Source organism: Mauremys mutica, chromosome 26 (assembly GCF_020497125.1).
Source record: "Mauremys mutica isolate MM-2020 ecotype Southern chromosome 26, ASM2049712v1, whole genome shotgun sequence".
Classification (NCBI taxonomy): Eukaryota; Metazoa; Chordata; order Testudines; family Geoemydidae; genus Mauremys; species Mauremys mutica.
The window spans coordinates 8418083-8444288 of record NC_059097.1 but is presented as its reverse complement, the minus strand read 5'-3'; the positions used below and the strand labels follow the sequence as shown (position 1 = coordinate 8444288).

Here is a 26206-nt window from a genome sequence, read left to right as displayed (position 1 = left end):
AATCAGCTCCCTCTACATTAACCCTTTGGTTCTCATATGGGAGCGGGGGGAGGGAGGGAACACATCTCAGCTCTGGCTGCATCCTAGGGGGCTCAGAGCATGGCAAAGGAAAATGAGCTCCCCTGCGCCGGCCTTCAGGAGCATGGAGTGGGGGTAGGGGAGGTGGGTCGGGGCAGTGCGTCTCCCTGAGAGATTGATGGAAGGGCAGGGTACCTCTAAACATGTGGTGGTGGTGGATTTCGCTGCTGTCACTAGCACGGCCAGACCCAGCCATGGTCTGGCTTGCCCTGGGCTTGTCTGATCAGGCTGAGGTGAGGTTCGGGATCTGTGCTGGGCTGGCTCTGGTATTCCGGTTTTCACTGGAACGCTTGGTCAAAAAGGAACCCTGGAGGCTCCGGTCAACACCGCTGACTGAGCTGTTAAAAGTCTGGTCGGCAGCATAGCAGGACTAAAGCAGGTTCCCTGCCTGCTCTGGCTCTGCCCGGATCCCGGTAGCAGACGGCATGTTCTTGCAGCCCCTAGGGTGCAGGAGCGATCAGGGAAACTCTGTGCGCTGGCTCCACAGCTCCCATTGGCCAGGAACTGCGTGAAGGGGCTCAGGGCTGATGCAGGAGCGGGGGCAGGAGAGGCCTCAGGGCTGAGGGCGGTGCCTGTGGGAGGGGGCAGTGTGCACGGCACAGAGCTGCCTGGCCGCACCTCTGCCTAGGGGCCGGACATGCTGGCTACTTCTGGGAGCTGTGCTGCCACCTGGGAGACACCTGAGGTAAGTGCTGACTGGCTGCAGCCACACCCTGAACTTCCTGTCCCAGATTGAAACCCCCTCCCACACCCCAACTCCCTCCCAGATCCTGTGCCCCAACACCCTGCCCCACCCCTGAGCCCCCTCCCAGAGCCCACACCCCAACCCCTACCCCAGGCTAGAGCCCCCTCCCGCACCCCAATCCCCTACTCCAAACCGGAGCCCCCTCCTATACCCCAAACACCTCATCCCTGGCCCCACCCCAGAGCCCTCACCCCCAGCTGGAGCCCTCACCCCCTCCTGCACCCCAACACCCGACTCCAGCCCGGAGCCCCCTCCCACACCCGCAGCACCTCATTTCTGGCCACATCCCGGAGCCTGCACCCCCAGCCCAGTGAAAAAGTGAGTGAGGGTGGGGGAGAGCGAGCGACTGAAGGGGGGGGCTGGACTGAATGGGGGTGGGGCCTCGGGGAAGGGGCAGGGTGGGCCAAGGGTGTTTGGTTTGGGGCAATTAGAAAGTTGGTAACTCTGCGCTGAGTGGCCCCCCTCAGCCGGAGTGAGAAGCGGCTCGGTCTCGCCCCCCTCCCCTGCTGAGGTGCCCGTGAGGCTGCTGGAGCTCCAAGCAGACACTGTGGTGCTCTGAGTCTCCCTGGGCCAGGGCCAGCCCAGAGACATGTGGCCCCAGCCCCACAGGAGCCAGCGGGATTGGCTGCCCTGGCCAGGGACGTGGGGCTGAAAGGTCCCTTCCAGAGGCAACATGTGGGGCAGTCACGTGCCCCCCCCCCCCACCCCACACATTTACATTGTGCCCCTCCAGTATCAGGAGGTAAGAGTCATGTCTGCTGGGAGGGGTAGCTTGTCCCCACTGTCACATTATTTGGAAGGGGGTGTCCTGACTGCATGGCAGACGACCACTCTCCCTGCCCGGCCCCTGCAGGGAGGGGAAACCCTTTACCCACTTCTCCAGCTCCCTTCCTTCCTCAGCTGCAGATCTCTAGGCTGTGTTAAAACCACTGCGTGGCAGTTCTGGCCAGCAGGGGCTGACATGCTGGCTGCAGGGTCCTGCTGTAACCTCGCTGTCACCCTTCAGGGCAACTGCACCTGGATTCCCCCTCCGTGATCACCCAGCAACACCCTCCCTTAAACTTCCCAGCTGTCACCTCTCTTGGGCAGAGACACGTCTCTCTCCCTCTCCTGAACAGCGTATTTCCAGGCTGCACCAGCCCCGTTTACACTGTAATATCCCTCAGCAAGTCCTAAACGGCCAGTGCCTGCCCTTTGCTGTCTCTGCAGTGACTAAGAGCAGAGTCACTGCCAACAGAGATACCCACCCAAGCAAGCACGTTTATTCTTCCGGGGAAAGCATTGCCCAGAAAACATTAAAAACAAGGAAAGAACCAGAGATCACCCCAACTCCAGCAAGGACTCTGGTTGGGGATTTGTCCTTCAAACCCGCCCCCCCCCCGGCTTTTTCTGTCATCACAACAGCCTTAACTCAGCACCAGCCCCCACCCTGTTACCCTGTAAATCTTTCTTTTATGGGGCTTGGGGTTCTGTGATCTGGGAATGGAATCACAGGGTCACCAAAGCACAAACCTGTCTGGGGGATGTCAAACAGCACATTCTGCCTGGCTCTGGTTCCAATCCCACGAGGTTTGCCTGCACAGGTTCAAATCCTGCTCACAGCAAAGGGCCAAGCACCAGTCCCATGGACGGGCAGTGGGGGGGTTGTGCTCCTAGATCACCCTGGTGCTTCACAGAATCCAATCTCCTGAGTTTCTCCAGATGATGCTCAATGACAAAGGAGAAGGCGGGGGGATCCCAGAGAGAAAGAGCCACATCGGCACAGACTGACTGGTGAGGAAATGGAGTGGAGGAAGCAGGCAGAGGTTACAGAGAAGCCTATTTACACACAACAGGGACAGTGTCTCTTACAGGAGGCAAGTGCGGCATGTTTAGGATGATGGTGGTGGAGAGAAAAAAGGCTGGATTCAAGGCAAGAGGAGACCAAAGGAGGGGAAGGTGAATGGCAGCTCCACACAGGACCACGGCGCTCTGACACCCCAGTTCTGGGCACCCTGGACAGTCCTAGCTAGAGAGAACAGGCAAACAGGGACCCATCCCCCTGCAATGAACCTCTCCTGGCAGAAGGCCCCATGGAGCACTATGAGCTGTATTGGGAGTGAGGGGCCTGGGGACAGAGGGCAGCTGAAGTCCCTCAGTTGTATGGGAACGAGGCACTGCAGAATGAAAGGGCTTCACCCCCCTCACAGCTGGGACCGAGGGGCAGCAACAGCTGTTAGGGTCTGTGATCAGGATTGGGGGAAAGACAAGCAGATGGGCCAGATCCCCAGCTGATGTTAATCATCCTGCCTCCATTGGAGTAAATGGGCCAGATCCTCAGCTGGTGTAAACTTCTTTTACTCCAATGGCGACAACGTCTCTGTTTTCCTCATGTCCCATTTAACCAGCTAATTTCCCTTTTTGTCATTGACTCCCCAGCGTCCTCTGTCTCACCCCTCACACACAGAAAAGGGTTGTGCAGAAAAAAGGGGCTTGGGAGGGGGAAGAAATCTGCTAACTTCTTCCTGGGACTTCATTGGATTTTCTTGTCTTTCTCTCTTTTATAAAGACACCCAGCTCACAGGGAGCAGAGCACCCAGTCTGGCAGGGCTGGAAGCTGCACGCTCTGCCTGAGCCTCATGCTCCTGGGGACGGGAGAGGGCCTGGGAGACCCTGCCAGCTCTGGCAAAGAGTGGGGAAGGGCAGGGCTGCACCACACCACGTCCCCTGGCAGGACAGTAAAGAAGTTGGGGGGAGTAGAGCCCCTGGGGTGTTGGAGTCTGGGCCAGGGGCTGCCCCGTGGCTAGGCTCTGTGGGGAGGGCAGTGCTGGTGTCTGGCAGCTGTCCTGCAGCTGGGCTCTGGGGGGAGGGGGGCTCGTGTCTGGCAGCTGTCCTGCAGCTGGGCTCTGGGGGGAGGGGGGCTCGTGTCTGGCAGCTGTCCTGCAGCTGGGCTCTGGGGGGAGGGGGGCTCGTGTCTGGCAGCTGTCCTGCAGCTGGGCTCTGGGGGGCTTGTGCCTGGCAGCTGTCCTGCAGCTGGGCTCTGGAAGGATGGGAGTGCAGGTGTCTGGGCTCTGGGGGCCCCCACACAGCCCCCTCCAGCATCCCCCATCTAGAATTGGGTTGTTGTAGGGGTTTTGTTAACTCTCTTCCCCTTGGGGAATCATTTTTGCTGTTGTCTGTAGTGTTGACATAGTTGTTGACAGGTATTTTGAATAACTGAAACTGGAGTGAATATGTTGTGCTACTTTGACAAATAAAATATATAAAATTTTAAAATATTGTGTGCAGAATTTTTAATTTTTTGGTGTAGAATTCCCCAAAAGATAACTAAAGGGCAAAAACCATCATTAATGAGGAGTTAAGTGTCTGGTGGGATGTTGTCTGCCTGGAGAACCTCAACTTCAGCAAAACTCACACGCCTGAAAAATAGGAAACCAAGAGTTAAGGTTGCCTACACAACCTTAACTCTGCCCTCTTTCAGTCATTCCCCCCATGTTCTCCCAAAACACAAACACATCTTCAGTCTGCCAACACCACAATGGCTGAAAGGCACAATCTCTTCCCCTCCATTTACAACCCTTCAACCCAGACCCCCAACTTCAGCTGATCCTGACCAGACAACCCCAGGGCAAGCTAGATGGGTGTGCTGGCTGTCCTGGTCATGACAGTGACAGCAGAGAAATCCACCGCCATCCCACCCTTACTTAGAGATACCCAACCCTTCCACCAACTCCCTACTCTTAAAAGCCTGCATAGGGGAACTCATTTTCCCTTGCGATGCTCTGAGCTCCCTAGGATGCAGTGGGAGCTGAGATGGGTTCTCACCCCCGCTCCCCCTACAGCTGCTCTCATGTGAGAACTGAAGGGTTAACACAGAGGGAGCTGATAAGGCTCCGACTTGGACTGGCTGATCTCCACCCAGATGCTCCATGGTTCTGACCCATGTAGCTTATTGAAAGACATGACTCACTATCTCTTTGTTCATTTTAATGAAATGTATAAAACAAATAAAGTGAAGAACACAGCTCACTAAACCTAAACTATTCTTAACATCACTCAGCTAGCTCTGTATGAGTCAGTTTCAATTTCATATAAAATTAAATTCTAGAGCAGGTTACAGCCAATAACTCAAAAACCAGGAGAGCAGATTCCCCCGTCACTTTCTCCTCCGATCCATTCAAACCGGCTTCACTCCACAGCACTTCATTATTATGAAATTGTGTTATTGACAAAAAAAGAAAATTAGCATCATCGTAATTGGGAAAAATTGCTGACCTTCTCGTGTGCAAACGATCCCAGCTCAGCAGGAAAATGTCCAGAAGTGGCTCTGTCAATAGACAGAAACTGGGATTTAAACTCAGAATGATCACACTGTGTTTGGGATCCATGGAAATTCCCCATCCAGGTCTGGGACACCTTCATCTCCAGCCCTAACAAGTCGGATTTAGGATCAATTTGCTACAAAGTGCAGAGACTCTGTGGGAGGTGGAGGGGTAGAACAGAGGTGGATAAAACTCCATTGTGGCTCAGACAGAACCCAGCTGCTGGAGTGAGCAGGCCTAGTGACGGCAATGGGGAAGGAGGTAATCCCGACGACTCACCCCATTTCCTTCCAGTGTCATAGAGGCCAAAATGATACATTTGTCCCAGTCCTGCTCCTCCTCTTCCTTATATTGAAATAGATTCTCATTAAGGGAAATGATAAAAAGAAAACAACCTGCCCCCCAGCCCAACCTGGACCAGCGTGAGAACAACTGGGAATGAGACAATCTGTCGCCAAAAGGAGAAACTTGGTGACTAACAATCGCTCTGCTAGTGCGGTAAGAGTATAAAAGTGCCGCTCAGGGCTTGTCTCAAGTATGAAAATTGGTGTTGACTAGGACAGGTCAAAGGGGAAGGTGCTAGGTAACCCCGACCCCTGTGCCTGGGCTCTGTCAGCACGGCACATCTAGCGGGGTGTTTACATTAGGATAGCTACCTCCAGCAGGCTGGAAAATCTTAGAGGAGGCAAAGCCTAGGTCAATTTTAGATTTCTCCTACCTGAGGTCACCCCTATTAACCCCACATGAGGCTGATGGACACTCCTGGCCAGAGTGACACACACTCCCATGACCCACAGGACAACGGAGTTGGTAGAAAGGACCATGGGATTCACCCCAGAAAACGGTGACCTGCAAAGGGCACAGGGCAACTCACCTGGGGGAGCTGAGAGAACAGGGTGATGCAAATGGTGCAAACAGCCCTAAAAAGTCCCTTTGTTGGAATTTGCAAATGGCTTTAAAACAATCTTTTCTCTGCCCTGCACAAAGTGTTTATGGCGTGTCTCTATCCTGTGAAATCGCTGATGTCTGTTAAGTTGTGAGCTCCGGATGAAACTTTTCCTGCATTCACAGGCTGCTCTTGTGTGTGAATCCTCTGATGATTAATAAGGTCTGATTTAAAAGTGAAGCTTTTCCCACACTCACAGCATTCATATGGTCTCTCTCCCGTGTGGATCCCCTGATGTCTAATAAGAGATGAGCTCTCAGTGAAGTGTTTCCCGCACTCACAGCACTCATAGGGTTTCTCTCCTGTGTGGATCCTCCGATGTTTAATAAGGCCTGAGCTCTGAGTGAACTTTTTCCCACACTCACAGCATGTGTAGGGGCGCTCTCCTGTGTGGATTCTCTGGTGATTAATAAGGCCTGAGCGCTGAGTGAACCTTTTCCCGCACTCGCAGCACTCATAGGGTCTCTCTCCTGTGTGGCCTGTCTGATGTTTAATAACGTTTGATTTCTCACTGAACTGTTTCCCCCACTCAGAGCATGTATAGGGGCGCTCTCCTGTGTGGATTCTCTGGTGATTAATAAGGCCTGAGCGCTGAGTGAACTTTTTCCCACACTCACAGCACTCAAAGGGACTCTGCTGTGTGTGGCCTCTCTGATGTGCACTAAGGTTTGATTTCTGACTGAACTGTCTCCCGCACTCACAGCACTCATAAGGGCGCTCTCCCGTGTGGACCCTCTGATGTTTAACAACATCTGATTTGAAAGCAAAGCTTTTCCCGCACTCGCAGCATTTATACGGTCTCTCTCCTGTGTGGATCCTCTGATGTCTAATAAGGGATGAGCTCCGTGTGAAGCTTTTCCCGCACTCGCAGCACTCGTAGGGTCTCTCGTCTGTGTGACTTGTCTGATGTTTAGTAAGGTTTGATTTCTCACTGAACTGTTTCCCGCACTCACAACATTCATAGGGTCTCTCTCCCGTGTGGCTTGTCTGATGTTTGATAAATTTTGATTTCTCAATGAATTGTTTCCCGCACTCAGAGCATTCATAGGGGCGCTCTCCTGTGTGGATCTTCTCATGTTTAAATAGGGCTGAGCTCTGAGCGAATGTTTGCCCGCACTCACAGCATGTATAGGGGCGCTCTCCTGTGTGCATTCTCTGATGATTAATAAGGACTGAGCTCTGAGTGAACTTTTTCCCACACTCACGGCATTCATAGGGTCTGTCTCCTGTGTGGATCCTCTGATGTCTAGTAAGGGTAGAGCTCCGCGTGAAGCTTTTCCCGCACTCACAGCACTCGTAGGGTCTCTCTCTTGTGTGGCTTGTCTGATGAGTAATGAGGTTTGATTTCTCACTGAACTGTTTCCCGCACTCACAGCATTTGTAGTGGCGCTCTCCCGTGTGGATCCGCTGATGTCTAACGAGGGTGGAGATCAGAGTGAAGTGTTTCCCACACTCAGTGCATGTGTTTTTTCTCTCTCCTGTGGGTATTCTCTGCTGGGCTGTGATTTCCTTGGAGTACTGGTGAGTCCCCTGACAATTAATGGATTTGCCCACTTTCTCCCTGGGTTGGATTTCCTGCTGCCTCTCTGGCCTGTGCTGACTCTCACAGGCTTTTCCTTGCACATGAAGCCTGGACACATTCCCTTGGGATCCTTGCAATAATTCCCCGTGTGGTTCCACTTGCTCAGCATCTTCCTGCTCAGGATTCAGCTCCTTGTTCTCACTCACCATCCCAGCACCTGCTAGGACAGAGAGAGAAACATCAGAAACAAGGGTGGAAAAGAAAGAAACAAACTGAAATTAGAGCTGGAGAGACAGGAAAAAAACCCAGATAGTGTATTCTCCTCAAGTTTTCTCCATAGCAGCGAGAAGAGGGGATGTGGAGGCAGAATTGTATCTGTCAGGCAGGGAGCTGCTGGCGGGTGTCAGTGAGGATGGGTAGGAAGCCGTGAACGATAGCTGCCCATAGGGTACAAGGCCTCCTGAAGATACTCCTGATCTCCGAGAGCTTCCAAGGCCTTTTTAGGGAGTCCCAGCTCTTTCCTTCAGCCACGGAGCATTTTTGAATTGGTTTAAGGATCCCTCACCTGCACAGGCAGCTCTCAGGATCTCTCCTGCCTCAGAGCCCTGGAGATCCAGGGCCCACGGCTCCTCCCCTCGTTCCAGCTGGGAGATCATGTCAGGTTTGGGAACAGGAAACCCTGCTGAGGGGATAGAAAACAAGGGAGATCAGGGGAGTTCATGGCACATTTCTCACAAAGAAGCATCTATTGGTTTTAACCCAGCCTATCGTAAAGCAGTAAAATGCTTGAGGCAGCTTGCCAGGTGCTCCAAGGTGCAGGACACTCTGCATATGAGGCATTTAATTATCCCCATCTCTGCTGGGAACACACCCAGCCAGACACTCCCGTGACATTGAGACAGAAAGGTTTAGCAACTAGCAGGCTACATTACCCAAATTCAGCCTTTAAAGTCATATTAGCAATGTATGTACTTAGGGCTATTCCTTATAAATAGCTAACGTAGCCAAGTCCCATAGATGAGAGCTCTGAAATGCAAACTGGTATTTTGAGAGAGTTTGTTAGATGTTAACCATGTAAACAGACGGTTCCTGTCTGTCACTATATCTACTGAATCAGAGAGCAAAAGGGAATATTAACATTTAGATGAAACTTGGGTGCAATAATGTCATTGTCAAACTTTGAAGTTTGAGGTAAAATGTCTATGACAGTGGTGGACAACCTGCTGCCCATCAGGGGAAACCGCTGGCGGGCTGCCAAACATTTGCATGACAGCTCCCAGTGGCTGCGGTTCACCGTTTCCAGCCAATGGGAGCTGCGGGCCACCACTTCCCACCGCTCCCATTGGCCGGGAACGGCGAACCGTGGAAACTGGGAGCTGTGGACTGCCATGCAAAGGTAAACAAACTGTCTGTTGGTCCGCCCCCGATTTACCTTGACAGGCCACATGCGGCCCGCAGGCTACAGGGTGCCCACCACTGGTCTATGAACTGCTCAATGGAGAATTACCTTAGGCTGATGAATGCAACTAGTTACCTGTGCATGCATAGGAAATAGGTGGGGTTATTTCAAGCCACAATGCTGCACCCAAGGAATGTCAGCTGTCAAGAGGCTGCCAGAGAGCCATAAAAAGAACTCGTGGGCCCTGACTCTGTTATCTCAGATCTGCTTAAGCTTCATCAGGGGATGTTTGAGTCACAAGGCCAAGGTTCCCTGCTCCTGTCTGGGTTACCCCAATATTGGGCATTGGACTGTGACCTATGGAACTAATTCTGGAAGAACTATTTACCACTTTGACGCTGACCTAAGAACTCGACTCATATCTGAATGGATCATGGTCTTTTAACCAATACTCACTCTCTTTTCTGTTTTAATAAATCTTAGTTTAGTTAATAAGAATTGGCAGTAAGCGTGGATTTGGGTAAGAGCTGAACTATTCCCTGACCTGGTGGGTAATGTGTCCGATCCTTTGGGACTGGTAGAACTTTTCATATGATGAACAAGATTGTCAATAATCCTCCTCATATTTAACTTGGCTGTCTGGGCGGGAGCCCAAGGCTGCATTGTTCCAAGGGAACGGTGTTACTGAATTCTGGGTAAGCAGGAAGGGATTGTAGAAGCTGTTTTGTTGCTGGATTGGTGAATCTCATTATTAGAAATAACCACCAGTTTGGGGGATCATCTGCCCCATTTGTTGCGGTTTGCCCTGATTGAACAATGTCAGTGTGACACCCCACCACCACCACCCCCAGTCACAGCTCCTCATCAAAGGGGCTCCCAAAACACAGACACAGTAACCCCATGCCCCAGACAGTAAAGGCTCCAGCCAGAGGGGAAGTCACCTTGGACCTGCTCCGTAACCACAGAGAGACACCCAGACACAAGGAGAGTTGTAGGAAGGCCAGGACCGGTGAGCATGGACTGGTGGGATTCAGCGCAGTAAGGGATAGGACAGACCAGGGGTGTAGATATTACTACAACAATGGAAAGGGGTCTCCCCTTGGCATAGGTCATCCACCTCCCTGAGTGGCAGTAGCTAGATTGGTGGAAGCATTATTTTCTGTTTAAAGATCAATTATTCTAGCTATGCTAAAAGCCACATTTATTCAAATTGTCTTGATATTTTCTGGGGTTTATGGACATTCCAGGAAGGGTTATGGGTCCAATACGGAGTGATCTGATCACGAGGTCCCTGAGAAACAGCCCTGCCACCAGAGGCAGCTTTTTACAAAATCATCTTGCTCATTTAACATTCAGCTGGGGTTGAAACTATGATTCTTCTTGTTCCCTGACAGACCTCAGTCACCTGACTTTTTCAGTCCTGGTTTCCTAAAGAGGCAGCGGGTGCTACGTACTAACTGAGATAAATGCCAATACCTGCAGAATTTGGAATTTCAGAGCAGCACAAGCCAAACTGGTGAGTCTGGGACACTGAAATGCAGACGTGCTACAGGACTGAGTTCCTGTTAACAGCTAGAGGGTTTCCTGCAATCTGCTGTCACAGTAAAGGGTTGGCTTAAGGGGATGTGCTGTGGCCATTGAACCTGAACCACACCTGAGCCCTCCCTCTGGTAGCTTTAAGTCAAGGTGTGTTGTGCATTTTTCTTGCATTCTGCTGAAATTCCTTGTGGAAGCTTTGCCCTCTGATTCCAACATGTTTGCATCAAGCATGGTATTTTAAAGTGCCCTAATATCCATATGCAGACATTTGCTTGGTCTGCACTTAAAAGTTTTTCCATGTAGCTCTGTAAGTTTGGGGTGTGAAAAATCACACCACTAACCAACAGAGCTAGGAGAGCAAAAGCTCTAGGGTAGAATCATAGAATATCAGGGTTGGAAGGGGGTAATCTAGTCCAACCCCCTGCTCAAAGCAGGACCAATCCCCAGACAGATTTTTGCCCCAGATCCCTAAATGGCCCCCTCAAGGATTGAATTCACAACCCTGGGTTTAGCAGGCCAATGCTCAAACCACTGAGCTATCCCCCCGTTATAGCAGGGGAAGAAAAAAAACAAACCACTATTGAATAGAATGAAGGTAATTCAATGCCCATAAACTACATTAATGCAGAGTTATGGTGGCCCAGTGCTGCCTCCTGCCCTCCCAGCATGTGATTGGAACTAAAGTTAAACCTCTGAAAACTAGGAAATGAAGAGTTAAAGTACATGTCACAACCGCAACACAACCTTAACTCTGCCCCTTCCCTTTCCCTGGAGTTGGAACTCGCCACTGGGAATAGTTCAGGAAGGCTGGTGCAAAGGTTTATAAGTTACCAGGGAAGTGGCAGCATCAACATCTCACGAAGTCTTCAGGAAGACTAGATGCCTTTCTGGAAGATGATTTAATCCAACACAAGTTATTCAGCTCAACTTGGCAGGAAATTGATGTAATTATCTGGCCTGTGTTATATAAGAGGTCAGACTAGATGACCTAATAGTCACATCTGGCCGTAAAAACCTATAAATCTACAAGAGCTACAAGGAAGGACAAAGAGAGCATGCCACTGTGTGTGTTGTGTTGCACAGATCAGAATACTGGCATCCCCTCCAGCTGTCACTCCGTCATCTCTAGCTAGAATACGATGCTGGATGTATTACTGAGAGCAGCTTGGCAGAGCTGTGACTCTGATATGAAGGGAGGTGCATGTGAAACTTGGGAGAACCAAGTCTGCCCCATTTCTGTGCTGAGTGTTGTAGGTTGTGTCAGTGAAGGTGCACAAGGGCGTGTTCTTGTCATGGAGAGATGTCACCAGGCTGCTGACAATGTGTAAAGAGAAGTTGTTAGACTTTGTGCGGTTCTGCTCCTGTTCCCAGAGTGTTCTGTAGCAGGGGAGGGCAGAGGGCTAGTGCACATGTCATGGGCTTGCTCTGGTGATGCGGAAACAGGGCAAGGCAGAGGTGGCATTGTGGGGTGTTATGAACCTTAACTCTGCATTTCCCCTTCTAAGAACTGAGGGGATGGGAATCCTTACCCAGCGAGGTCACATTCTCACAGTTCTCCTGCATGTTGTCTCTGTAGAGGGCTTTCTGAGACGGGTCCAGCAGAGCCCCCTCTTCCCTGGTAAAGTACACAGCCACCTCCTCGAAAGTCACCGGCCCCTGAAAGAGCAAGAGTCCAACACTCAGTACCTGCTGCCCCACTCACAGCCCCACTATTCCTGGGGGAGAGGAGCCAAATGGAAGCTCTGGGTGGATCGCAGTCAACAGAGTCCCACCCTGCTCAGAGCATCCAGGAAACACCAGGGGGAGGGGAACGAAGAGGGAGCCCCTTGTCTCTCCCAGCAGAGCCATCACCCCCCTACTAGCCACCAACTGATACAGGAGATGGAGCCCCTAGCAGGGCCCAGGGAGAGCTGCCTGGTAGGAAGAGAAGGGAGAATCAATACTTTTAGGGGAAATAGGGGCGGGATCTCCTTGGAACTGATGATCCATATGTGACACAGAGAGAAAAGGGGCAGAACTAGAGAGAATTTCTATCAGTGGGTGAGAGGCGAGAGGCACAAACAGGGAAAGGAGCCAATTAACGCCCCCCCCCCCATCCCAGCGGGGGCAGAACAGCGGCTCGGCTCCGGCTCGGGCGGCCCCGGCGCTGCTGGCAGCACGTGGCCACCAGGGAGCAGGTTCCCGGGGGCTGCAGCGTCTGAGGCTCCCCGGGGCGGAGAGTCACTTTCCTGCCCGGCCCCGGCCCGGCCCCCGGGGGCTCTCGCTCACCTGGAGTCTCTGGCTCCGGGGCTGGTTCCCCCTGGAGAACGGCCCCTCCCCGGCTGCCCCGTGCCCGATCTCCGGGCTTTGGTGCCCCCAAGTCCTGCCTCCTGCTGCCTCCAGCCCGGCCGCTCCCAGCTGCTCGTGCCCCTTCCCGTGTGTCCTGCAGATACCAGCCCGGCTGCACCGCTCCCGGCGGGGCCGCGTGTGCGGGGCCCGGGCCGCCCCCGGCGCGTGTGAGTCGCGGAGGCTGGAGGCGGCGGGTCGGTGCAGGCCGGACATTGCGGAGGCGGGGGGGGGGGTTGGTGCAGCCGTCACTTTCTTTCGGGCGGTGGGGTGGGCGGGGCTCCCCTTCTCCTTCCCGCCCCGCCAGCTTTGTACGCGGCCTGGGGAGGGGGCGGATCCTCAGCCAGTTCCCCCCCCCGGAGCTGTGGGGCTCTGAGCTTCCGGCCCTGGCGCCAGACAGGGGGGTAGGGCGGTGGTCCCGGTCACTGGGTGGCTGGGAGGCGCGCAGCCCCAGCGCCGCGGGATGCTGCAGTAAGGAAATGGTGCGCAGACACACGCCCCCCAGCTCCGTGCAGCGTGGGGGGGGGGGGCTGCAGGGCAAGTCCCAGCCCCCAACCTGCAGCTCCCTTGCGGGAGGGGGAGGTGCTGCAGGGCAAGTCCCAGTCTCCGGGGGAGGGTCGCGGGGACCGTGTGTCTCTTATCTTAGATACCGAGGCTGCACTGAGCATGCTCAGTAACATCTGCTGAAGCCACTGCCCTTCTCTCTGCCCTCATTCGGCGTCTGATTCTGCTGACTGCTTTTTACACGGGTTAAAAGTGGTAAATCGGAGCAGAGGGGTGGCCCGGGTCTGAGCAGGGGGTGGAAAGTGACTGCTCGGGGAGGGGGGCGGTGAAGCAGCCGGAGGCAGGGTTAGGATAGGGACTGAAGGGCAAAATCAGGGTTGGGCGGGGAGGAACTGAGGGTGACCGGGCAAAACCCCGGCACAGGCAGCGGGGGGAACAGTTACACTCCAGCGCGACCCCAGTGCTTGCAGTAATAGGCTGTGGGGAGAACATAAGAACATAAGAAAGGCCGTACCGGGTCAGACCAAAGGTCCATCTAGCCCAGTATCTGTCTACCGACAGTGGCCAATGCCAGGTGCCCCTGAGGGAGTGAACCTAAAAGGCAACGATCAAGTGATCTCTCTCCTGCCATCCATCTCCATCCTCTGACGAACAGAGGCTAGGGACACCATTCTTACCCATCCTGGCTAATAGCCATTTATGGACTTAGCCACCATGAATTTATCCAGTCCCCTTTTAAACATTGTTATAGTCCTAGCCTTCACAACCTCCTCAGGTAAGGAGTTCCACAAGTTGACTGTGCGCTGCGTGAAGAAGAACTTCCTTTTATTTGTTTTAAACCTGCTGCCTATTAATTTCATTTGGTGACCCCTAGTTCTTGTATTATGGGAATAAGTAAATAACTTTTCCTTATCCACTTTCTCAACATCACTCATGATTTTATATACCTCTATCATGTCCCCCCTTAGTCTTCTCTTTTCCAAACTGAAGAGTCCTAGCCTCTTTAATCTTTCCTCATATGGGACCCTCTCTAAACCCCTAATCATTTTAGTTGCTCTTTTCTGAACCTTTTCTAGTGCTAGAATATCTTTTTTGAGGTGAGGAGACCACATCTGTACACAGTATTCGAGATGTGGGCGTACCATGGATTTATATAAGGGCAATAATATATTCTCAGTCTTATTCTCTATCCCCTTTTTAATGATTCCTAACATCCTGTTTGCTTTTTTGACCGCCTCTGCACACTGCGTGGACATCTTCAGAGAACTATCCACTATAACTCCAAGATCTTTTTCCTGACTCGTTGTAGCTAAATTAGCCCCCATCATGTTGTATGTATAGTTGGGGTTATTTTTTCCAATGTGCATTACTTTACATTTATCCACATTAAATTTCATTTGCCATTTTGTTGCCCAATCACTTAGTTTTGTGAGATCTTTTTGAAGTTCTTCACAATCTGCTTTGGTCTTAACTATCTTGAGTAGTTTAGTATCATCTGCAAACTTTGCCACCTCACTGTTTACCCCTTTCTCCAGATCATTTATGAATAAATTGAATAGGATTGGTCCTAGGACTGACCCTTGGGGAACACCACTAGTTACCCCTCTCCATTCTGAGAATTTACCATTAATTCCTACCCTTTGTTCCCTGTCCTTTAACCAGTTCTCAATCCATGAAAGGACCTTTCCTTTTATCCCATGACAGCTTAATTTACGTAAGAGCCTTTGGTGAGGGACCTTGTCAAAGGCTTTCTGGAAATCTAAGTACACTATGTCCACCGGATCCCCCTTGTCCACATGTTTGTTGACCCCTTCAAAGAACTCTAATAGATTAGTAAGACACGATTTCCCTTTACAGAAACCATGTTGACTATTGCTCAAGAGTTTATGTTTTTCTATGTGTCTGACAATTTTATTCTTTACTATTGTTTCAACTAATTTGCCCGGTACCGACGTTAGACTTACCGGTCTGTAATTGCCGGGATCACCCCTAGAGCCCTTTTTAAATATTGGCGTTACATTAGCTAACTTCCAGTCATTGGGTACCGAAGCCGATTTAAAGGACAGGTTACAAACCTTAGTTAATAGTTCCGCAACTTCACATTTGAGTTCTTTCAGAACTCTTGGGTGAATGCCATCTGGTCCCGGTGACTTGTTAATGTTGAGTTTATCAATTAATTCCAAAACCTCCTCTAGTGACACTTCAATCTGTGACAGTTCCTCAGATTTGTCACCTACAAAAGCCAGCTCAGGTTTGGGAATCTCCCTAACATCCTCAGCCGTGAAGACTGAAGCAAAGAATCCATTTAGTTTCTCCGCAATGACTTTATCATCTTTAAGCGCTCCTTTTGAATTTTGATCATCAAGGGGCCCCACTGGTTGTTTAGCAGGCTTCCTGCTTCTGATGTACTTAAAAAACATTTTGTTATTACCTTTGGAGTTTTTGGCTAGCCGTTCTTCAAACTCCTCTTTGGCTTTTCTTATTACACTCTTGCACTTAAGTTGGCAGTGTTTGTGCTCCTTTCTATTTGCCTCACTAGGATTTGACTTCCACTTTTTAAAGGAAGTCTTTTTATCTCTCATTGCTTCTTTTACATGGTTGTTAAGCCACGGTGGCTCTTTTTTAGTTCTCTTACTGTTTTTCTTAATTTGGGGTATACATTGAAGTTGGGCCTCTATTATGGTGTCTTTAAAAAGGGCCCATGCAACTTGCAGGGATTTCACTTTAGTCACTGTACCTTTTAACTTTTGTCTAACTAACCCCCTCATTTTTGTATAGTTCCCCCTTTTGAAATTAAAGGCCACAGTGTTGGGCAGTTGAGATGTTCTTCCCCTCACAGGGATGTTGAATGCTATTGTATTATGGTCACTATTTCCAAGCGGTCCTGCTATAGTTACCTCTTGGACCAGCTCCTGTGCTCCACTCAAGATTAAATCTAGAGTCGCCTCTCCCCGTGTGGGTTCCCGTACCAGCTGCTCCATGAAGCAGTCATTTAAAGTATCGAGAAATTTTATCTCGGCATTTCGTCCTGAAGTGAGATGTTCCCAGTCAATATGGGGATAATTGAAATCCCCCACTATTATTGGGTTCTTAATTTTGATAGCCTCTCTAATTTCCCTTAGCATTTCATCATCACTATTACTGTCCTGGTCAGGTGGTCGATAATAGATCCCTACTGTTATATTTTTACTAGAGCATGAAATTTCTATCCATAGAGACTCTATGGAACCTGTGGATTCGCTTAAGATTTTTACTTCATTTGAATCTACACTTTCTTTAACATATAGTGCCACTCCTCCCCCTGCACGGCCTGTTCTGTCCTTCCGATATATTTTGTACCCCGGAATGATTGTGTCCCATTGATTGCTCTCAGTCCACCAGGTTTCTGTGATGCCCATTATATCTATATCCTCCTTTATCACAAGACACTCTAGTTCACCCATCTTATTATTTAGACTTCTGGCATTTGTGTACAAGCACTTTAAAAACTTGTCCCTGTTTATTAGCCTACCTTTTTCTGATGTGCCAGATTCTTTTTTATGTGACTGTTTATCATCTGATCCAGCCCTTACATTATACTTCTCATTCCTCTGCTCCTGACTATAACCTGGAGATTATCATCAGACTCTCCCCTAAGAGAAGTCTGAGTCCGATCCACACGCTCCTCTGCAGCAGTCGGCTTTCCCCCATCTCCTAGTTTAAAAACTGCTCTACAACCTTTTTAATGTTTAGTGCCAGCAGTCTGGTTCCACTTTGGTTTAGGTGGAGCCCATCTCTCCTGTATAGGCTCCTCCCATCCCAGAAGTTTCCCCAGTTCCTAATGAACGTGAACCCCTCCTCTCTACACCATCGTCTCATCCACGCATTGAGACTCTGAAGCTCTGCCTGCCTACCTGGCCCTGCGCGTGGAACTGGGAGCATTTCTGAAAATGCCACCATAGAGGTCCTGGATTTCAGTCTCTTCCCTAGCAGCCTAAATTTGGCTTCCAGGACATCTCTCCTACCCTTCCCTATGTCATTGGTACCTACATGTACCACGACCACCGGCTCCTCCCCAGCACTACACATAAGTCTATCTAGATGCCTCGAGAGATCCGCAACCTTCGCACCAGGCAGGCAAGTCACCATACGGTTCTCCCGGTCATCACAGACCCAGCTATCTACATTTCTAATAATCGAATCTCCCATTACTAACACCTGCCTTTTCCTAGAAACTCGAGTTCCCTCCCCTGGAGAGGCAACCTCAGTGCGAGAGGCAACCCCAGCACCATCTGGAAGGAGGGTCCCAACTACGGGAAGGTTTCCCTCTGCTCCCATTGACTGCTCTACTTCCCTGAGCCCTTCTTCCTCCTCAACAGCACAGGAGCTGTCTAAGCGGAGGTGGGACAATTCTACAGTGTCCCGGAAAGCCTCATCAACATACCTCTCTGCCTCTCTCAGCTCCTCCAGTTCCGCCACCCTGGCCTCCAAAGTCCGTACATGGTCTCTGAGGGCCAGGAGCTCCTTGCACCGACTGCACACATACGCCACCCGCCCACAGGGCAGGTAATCATACATGCGACAGTCAGTGCAATAAACTGGATAGCCCCCACTCTGCTGCTGGGCTTCTGCCTGCATTGTCTCCTAGTTAGTGAAAGGGTGGTTTACGGAAAGTAGTTTTGGAATGTGGTTTGGTTTATAGGTTTTAGGATTTTAGGGGGGGGCCACAGGGAAGGGGTTAGGGCCGGCGAGGGACTCCCGCTCCCTTCCCTCTCCCCTTCCCACACTCCCTTGCGAAACTCCCTGTTAGCAGCCCCTGTTCGCAAAGCTCCCTGGTCGCTTGTGCGCGGCTTTATAAAGCCCTGGCCTGAGTGAATGCCCCGCCCACTGATTAAGGCTCAGCCAATTACCAGAGGCTTCGAGCTTTCAAACCTGCCTCCAACTGCCAGCCAGAGCACACGGTCCCTCAAACAAGGGAGCAGAGGGGCTTTTTGATTTCCCCTCCCCCCTCTCAGCATGGGCTTCCCAGGCACAGGCACCCCAATGCCCAGTCACTGCAGCTCCTCTCTGGCTGGTGTCACCTACTGAGGTGCTGCAGAAGACTTGATTCAGTGAAATGTTTTACATACACCCCCTCACACATCAGTTACTGCTACTATTAGCACATTGAGACAGAGAGTTTTTCACACTACAGGGGACTGAACTGTCTCTGTGCAGCCAGGAAATTCCAGGGGGAGAAGTGTGTGTGTGTGTGTGGTGGGGGACGGGACATAATTGCTTCCTTTCCCTGTTTGTGCCATTTGCCTCTCAAATACTGATACAAATTCACTCTACTTCTTCCCCTTTTCTCTCTCATTATCACATATAGATATAAAATCCAAGGAGATCCTTCCCCCATTTATCCTAAAATTAATGACTCTCCATTCTCTTCCTACCAGGGAGCTCTCCCTGGGCCCTGCTACAGGCTCCATCTCCTGCATCAGTCTGTGGCTAGTAGGTGTGTGATGGATCTGCTGGGAGAGACAAGGGGCTCTCTCTTTGTCCCCTCACCCTGGTGTTTCCTGGATGCTCTGAGCGGGGTGGGGGTGGGACTCTGTTGACTGTGTTCACGGCTGGCTCTAGGTTTTTTGCCATGCCAAGCCAAAAAAAAAAAAAAAGTGCAACTGCCAAAGCGAAAAAAATATTAAATAAGGTGGCCAGAATGCCACCCCTGAAATTGGGCTGCCTCAAGCACGTGATTGCTTTGCTGGTGCCTAGCGCCAGCCCTGACTGAGATCCACCCAGAGCTTCCATTTGATTGGCTCCTCTCCCCTGTGAATGGTGGGGCTGTGAGTGGGGTAGCAGGTACTGAGGGTATGGCTACACTTGCAGCTGTACAGTGCTGGGAGTTAAATCTGTCTTCGTACAGCTGAGTAGGGAAAGCGCTGCAGTCTGTCCACACTGACAGCTACCAGCGCACTGTTGTGGCCACATTTGCAGCGGCATTGGGAGCTGTGCATTATGGGCAGCTATCCCAGCGTTCAAGTGGCTGCAGCGTGCTTTTCAAAAGGGGGTGGTGAGGTGGAGTGTGACAGGGAGCGTAGGGGGGAGAGAGAGAGAGAGAGAGAGAGAGAGTGAATTTTTGGAGCCGACACTGTGTCAGCTCCCTGCCTTGCAAGTTCCGACCCCTTCCCCCACCCCCTCTCATTCAGTGAAAGCAAACAGCAGCTGTTTGTTTTTTTCCTCACAGACCAGATAAGCAGCATCCCTGAAATGGACCCCTCCACTCCCTCCCCTGTGCCGTGCTGCTTCTTTCCTCAAGCCCCCTCCCTTCAAGCAAACACAAGCTGTGGGCATTCCAAAGGGAGCCCTCCTGCCTCTGCTCATTCACAGCAAACAGGAGCTGTGTTTGTTTTTTTGATAAGCAGCTCCCTGAGCCCGGAGTTCACAACAAAACAAAGAGCGGGACCTTCACTTAAAAAGATTATGGGAAGCTTCCAGAGGTCAGTCACAGCGTACTAAGGTTATTCCCTATTTACACTGGCGCCTCATTATATACTCTTTATTCCTCTCGGGGAGGTGGAGTACAAGCAGCACTGTAGCCACGGAGATACAGCGCTGTATGTGCCTTGCCAGTGTGGATGGAGAGTGAGTTGGTGGCTTTACAGCGCTGTAACTCTCAAGTGTAGCCAAGGCCTGTGTGTTGGACTCTTGCTCTTTCAGGGGCTGGTGACCTTCGAGGAGGTGGCTGTGTATTTCACCAGGGGAGAGGGGGCTCTGCTGAAGCCCACTCAGAGAGCCCTCTACAGAGACGTCATGCAGGAGAAGTATGAGATTGTGACCTCGCTGGGTAAGGGTTCCTGTCCCCTGGGTTATTAGAAGGGGAAATGCAGAGTTAAAGTTCACAACACCCCCCAATGCCACCTCTGCTCTGCCCTGTTTCCGCATCACCAGAGTATGCCAGTGACACGCACACTATCCCTCTGCCCTCCCCTGCTACAGAACACACTGGGAACAGGAGCAGAACCGCACAAAGTCTAACAACTTCTCTTTATACATATGCCACCTGGCTGCTGACAATCTCCATGACAAGAACACGCCCTTGTGCACCTTCACTGACACAACCTACAACACTCAGCACAGAAATGGGGCAGACTTGGTTCTCCCAAGTTTCACATGCACCTCCCTTCATATCAGAGTCACAGCTCTGCCAAGCTGCTCCCAGTAATCCATCCAGCATCATATTATAGCTAGAGATGACGGATTGCACACAGCTGGAGGGGATGCCAATAAATGCCAGTATTTCCATCTGTGCAACAGCATACAAACACTGACAGGTTCTTTTAGACCTTCTCCATATCTCTTGTAGATGTATAGGTTTTTATGGCCAGATGTGACTATTAGGTCATCTAGTCTGACCTTTTCTGTAACACAGGCCACAGAATTTCATCCATTTACTGCCGAATTGAGCTTAGTATCTTCCAGAAAGGCATCTAGTCTTGACCTGAAGACTTCCAGAGATGGAGAAGATACCACTGACCTTTGTAAACCTTTGCACCAGCCTTACTGAACCACTCCCAGGGTTGGCGAGTGCCAACCCCAGGGTTAGGGAAGGGGCAGAGTTAAGGTTGTGTTGTGGTTATGGCTAACTCTTCATTTCCTAGTTTTCAGAGGTTTAACTTAACTGGGAGGGCAGGAGGCAGCACTGGGCCACCATAACTCTGCATTAATGTAGTTTATGGGCATTTAATTATCTTGATTTTATTTACTGGATTCTTTTTTGCCACTATGACTGTGTGTAATCTAGAGCTTTTCCTGGCATAGCTATGACGGTTAGCGGTGTGATTTTTCACACCCCAAATTTATAGAGCTAAGTGTCTTCCCCTTCCCCTGCGTCTTGTAATAAAGAAACCCAAAAGATGTCCCCATCATAGGGTTTTGTGCTTTTTCACAATGACAGGTGACACAACCGTGAAAAAAAACCCATTAAACTCAAAGGCTGTGCATACCCCTTCAACATCGGCATAACCGTCTAAAGAGTAGGAGCCTACCTGTAGTTCCCCCACCCTGTAAAGCATGCCGTATCTGTATATTTTCTTTGTGAGAAGTATACAACAGCCACTGAAGAGATGGGGTCAAATATCTCTTTTTCTGCCTGTGATAGTTGTCTGGAGGGAGAAGAGCTACCATGTTAGGCTCCAAAACCATAAACCTGTACATAGCCATGCAGACAGATGCCAGTGTTATGTACAGGGCCGCCCGGGGAGCGGGGGAGGGCAAGTGGGCATTTGCCCCAGGGCCCCCACGACAGTTTTTGGGGCCCCCGGAGCGTCTTCCGCTCTAGATCTTTGGCGGCAATTTGGCGGCAGGGGGGCAGGTCTTCAGGGCACTTCGGCGGCGGGTCCCGGAGTGGAAGGACCCCCCGCCGCCAAATTACCGCCAAAGCAGGGGCCCCCCCACCGCTGAAGACCCCAGGCCCCCTGAATCCTCTGGGCCACCCTGGTTATGTACCGGAATGGATCTATACACAGTTTTATCTCAGTGAATTTATCAGTTCTTTCTCTACTTCTCCATCATTTTCATAATCTCTTTTCTGTATTTTGACATCCTGCTGACAGTAATATGTGAGCTCTTTCTAAGTCAAACACCTCAGAGCTGTGGTCTCGAGATCAGACGAGAAACTCTGCTTTTTCCCTGGGCATCATGCTTTCTACAACATAGTGCGCCACACCGGGGATAGGCCCCATGTAATTTTGATTTTATAAAGTGTTAAAAAAAATTGGAAAATACCCTTTGCACCCTTCAAACCTCATTGCCTCCGGTAGCTTGCTCATGAGCAAGAAGTTTAAAGAGTCTATAAAACGAATGCCCAGGGCCTTAACTTCCACACACATTAGTTTACTACCCTGAGTGATCAGTTCTAGACATATCTTTTCCTTCAGTAACTGTCTAACAATGACGTATGCACCATAACCTTTGGAATTGTGCTCTAGGAATGTGCAGTCCCGAAACTCTTTGCCAATAAAGGTCTTAAACATAGAAAGACACTCATCACCCTTAAATTCCCAGGATTTTTCCGGCTTTAGGGACATAGCAAAAATGTCATTGGGAGTGTGCAACCCAGTCGCCTGCGTGCATTCAAAATCATAAAAAAAATATATACTTTTCTGAGGATTCTGGCTTTCTACAGCTGTCCATAAAACAGAGTTGACTGTCTACATCACCAATGATCAAACCCTGACACTGCTTACACCATCTGCCTTTACACCTGTGCTGCTTGTCCACATAAGACTGACACTTATCACACAACGTTTTAGACAGGCATTCAACTTGTTTTTTCGATGCAGTCGATGTGTCTTTCTAAACACTCTTTGGACGGACAATACAGTCTACAGCTAGGACATCTCAGCTGCACGCCCACGCTGTCTGAGCATGTTACGCTCAAGCAGAGGAGGCAATGATACCTGCAAGAGTGGTCATGACTGTACGCCATGTGGCAAAACTCACAATTTTTCACACCGAAAAACTTTTTCACATCCAGAACCCCATAGTAATGCTCATCGTGCAACAGGATGAAATAAGTCTTGGGGTACACTGGGCCCCCCATTTTAAAAAAGCCCCAGTCGCCTTTCGCCGTATACAGCACCACCTGTACGTTAACTCTGAAATGCTGCTCAAACTTTGCTACGTCACTGAGCAGAACCTTTTTTAGATCTGACCACCCCAGTTTCTCATGCAACTTTCTCACCTCCGCTAACAGTTCCGCGTCCGTAGGTTTACGATCAGACATGACGGCCACGAGTCCACCCGCAAAACACAGATTGGTACCGGTGTAAGCCAGGTCTACTAAACATTGTCTCTTTTTATGAATAATCTGACTACTAAGGATAGAATTTAAAACTCTACGAGCGCCTCCACCTCTGTTTTTTACAACTGTCACAACGAGGCGCAATGTCCCATCGACATGCAACTCCCTAGTGCTCTGTAGCAGCTTTGAGGTCTGATTTAAGAAATCCTCAGCAGACAGCTCATCCCTAGTTCTTCTGACCGAAAACAAAGGGTTAGTTAAATTACGGCTCTCTAAACATAACTGAACATAATCATCAGGCCCTACCCTACCATTAATGTCCTCGAGCACTAATTGTATTCCCCGGTGTATGGCTTCAACAACCTGCTGAGCTGAATTTATTTGCTCAAGATCAACAAAACAAAATTCCTCACAATACACCGACCCCCCAAATCTAGGTAATTCATGTTGCCAACTTCTCACTCTCTCCATATCCACCTCTGCATTTTCAGGGTTACTTGGGGGTTCCTCTACGGGACCATTAGCGGCATCTTCTACATCAGGTGCTATTTGAGAGTCAGACTCCGAGGCGCCTCCATGAGGGTCATTGGGAGTAGAACGGGACCCGTCTAGAGAGCCCTCTGGGGAATTTTCTAAACCAGAGTCTGATTCCGCCTCCCCATTTTCAGACAAGCCAGTTTGAGAGCCTCCAGTAGGGGGCATCTCACTTTTTTTTTTTTTACCTCATTACCTCTTTAGCCCTTTTTAAAATGTTTACAGTGACCCTGGCCTGGAACTTTTTGGCAGCCATCTGTTTATCCCCCAAGCGCTGTCCCCCCTTTTGTTTACACATGAGCTGATGTGTACCCTGGAGGGTGCCCCTTTTACCCAGGCCCCCTAGTCACACCTGCTCAGAGCCACCCTTTCTAGCCCTCCTTTCTTTTAGACCCCCCTGAGGATACAGAGTTCACCAGTGTTCTGAACAAAGCATATTTTTCCCAAATCTTTTTAGAATGCCGTTCTTTTAGACCCCCCCGAGGATACAGCGTCCATCAGTTTTCTGAATGAAGCATCAAACTCTTCCCAAATACTAGAATATGGGGGGAGCTGTGACGAGCTTATGTTTTTGGGAGAATGGTTTGTCAGTCCTTGTTTTTTTATTCACAACCCCTAGAGTGCATGCTCCGGGTTTGTGAATGTGGGCATTCACAGTTTCCTCAGGGCTTGGTGTGGCGGTAGCCGCTGAGGAACTGGAGTTGTGGTTGCATGGTTGCAATACCTCGGCATCGCAGGAGCTTTCAGTCTTTGGGTTTTTATTCACAACCCGTAGAGCGCATGCTCCAGGTTTGTGAATGTATGTGGTTTTACGCACATTCATAACCCCTAGAGTGCGTGCTCTGGGTTTGTGAATGTGGGTGTTTTCACTCACCGTTTCCTCAGGGTTTGGTGTGGCGGTGGCCGCTGAGGAACTGGAGTTGTGGTTGCATGGTTGTTTTTTACCAGAGTCTTTTGTTCTGTCCTTGGTTTTGACGTATATGAGGTTTGGACCGCCCTGATGCTTCATCTGTACTCTTGTGCTGTTTTGCATTGTTAAAGGTCTCAAAGCAGATTCCTGGTTCTTTGGCAGTTCTGGAGAAGGTGTCCTTGTAGGTCTGACTACAGCATTATCAGAAAAGTTGCCCATGCCTATGGTGGGCTGGGAGGCGACATTTTACAAAACTGAACTTTACCATCTTTCTCACCCACAGAGGTTTGAGCATTGTGAGTTCAATCCTTGAGGGGGCCATTTAGGGATTTGGGGATTGGTCCTGCTTTGAGCAGGGGGTTAGACTAGATGATCTCCTGAGGTCCCTTCCAACCCTAATAATCTATGATTCTATGTATTTACTTAAAATACAAAACCTCATAAAACAACCAAACCAATAAGCAAAATATATTTACTGGGCTTCATCCATCTATCAGTCACTGATGCTGGTGAATTTTCCTTTTCAGCTGTCTCTTTCCTTTTTCACCCTCTGATCTAAGGATCTCTCATGTTTTGACCGTACTGTGGAGCAAACATTATTATAAAAACACATGAAACCATCTTGTAAACTTAAAAAATAAAATATCCATTAGGGTGTTTTTCTAATTAAAAAGTCATAGCTTTAAAACAAAATAATCCATTTCAGGCTGTACAACAAACACAGGTTTGGGGTTTATTTCTACCACTTAAAAAACAACAAAAACAACAAAAAACCCACAAACATTTTTTTAAAAATACATCTTATTTTGCAGAATAAAAAACCAAACTGCTTTTAAAATCCATTTTAAAACACATTTTGCACAGAACCCCTTGTTAGTTTGAAACACACATACCACCAATTTAACGCCCCACAGTTTGCAACCAAATACTTTTCAATAAACCCACATGCATTTAAAAGCCACATGGTTGTTCTGTTCCCCACCCCCAATATGTGTTTGGGCCTTCAGGTTAAAGAACAAGCAAAAATGTTAGCTAGTGTTACCCCAAATGCATCAACCCCCCATTTTAAAAACACAGCACATTTGCACAGTAAAAAAAAAAATCCTGTTAGTTTAAAACAAACAGTTTGCAACCAAATACTTTTTAAAAACTCACACCTATGTCTTGCACAGACCCCTATCTTTCTCTCATATACACACACACACACACTTTTTTTAAAATACACCTCATTTTGGAAAATAAAAACCAAACTGCTTTTAAAATCAACTTTTAAAACACATTTTGCACAGTAAAAAGCCCTGTTAGTTTGAAACAAACCAAGTACTTTTAAGTATCAGAGGGGTAGCCATGTTCGTCTGGATCTGTAAAAAGCGACAAAGAGTCCTGTGGCACCTTATAGACTAACAGATGTATTGGAGCATAAGCTTTTGTGGGTGAATACCCACTTCATCAGACGCATGTGGTGGAAATTTCCAGAGGCAGGTATAAATATGCAGGCAAGAATCAGTCTAGAAATAATGAGTTTAGAGAAACTGCTGAACTTCAGGCCTAGTGACAGTAATGGAGGAGGAGGTAATCCCGCCGACTCACCCCATTTTGTTGTGTCTACAAAATCTTACCAGTGGTAAACGGCAGAC

The 26206-nt window shown here is 49.6% G+C and overlaps 1 protein-coding gene across 7 annotated transcripts in view; it reads right to left on the bottom strand.

The window, feature by feature from the left end:
• Positions 1–4085: 4085 nt before the first annotated feature.
• The window catches only part of LOC123356638 (zinc finger protein 850-like), a 40395-nt gene continuing 18274 nt past the window's right edge, over positions 4086–26206 (bottom strand). The window contains exons 1-6 of one of the 7 annotated variants that reach the window (XR_006575400.1): positions 12799–13101; positions 12060–12186; positions 8158–8274; positions 5999–7812; positions 5078–5129; positions 4086–4221 (exon numbers count right to left, since the gene is read on the bottom strand). Coding sequence is in view for 5 of the 7 variants with exons in the window: in XM_045000004.1 (XP_044855939.1) it covers positions 6128–7812; positions 8158–8274; positions 12060–12186; positions 12799–13071 (2202 nt within the window). In the remaining 2 variants the exon portion in view is untranslated. Of the gene's footprint in view, positions 4222–4774; positions 7813–8157; positions 8275–10522; positions 10538–12059; positions 12187–12798; positions 13102–26206 lie in introns of those variants that run through there. The other 6 variants (XR_006575399.1, XM_045000004.1, XM_045000005.1 and 3 more) reach the window with 6 other exon arrangements.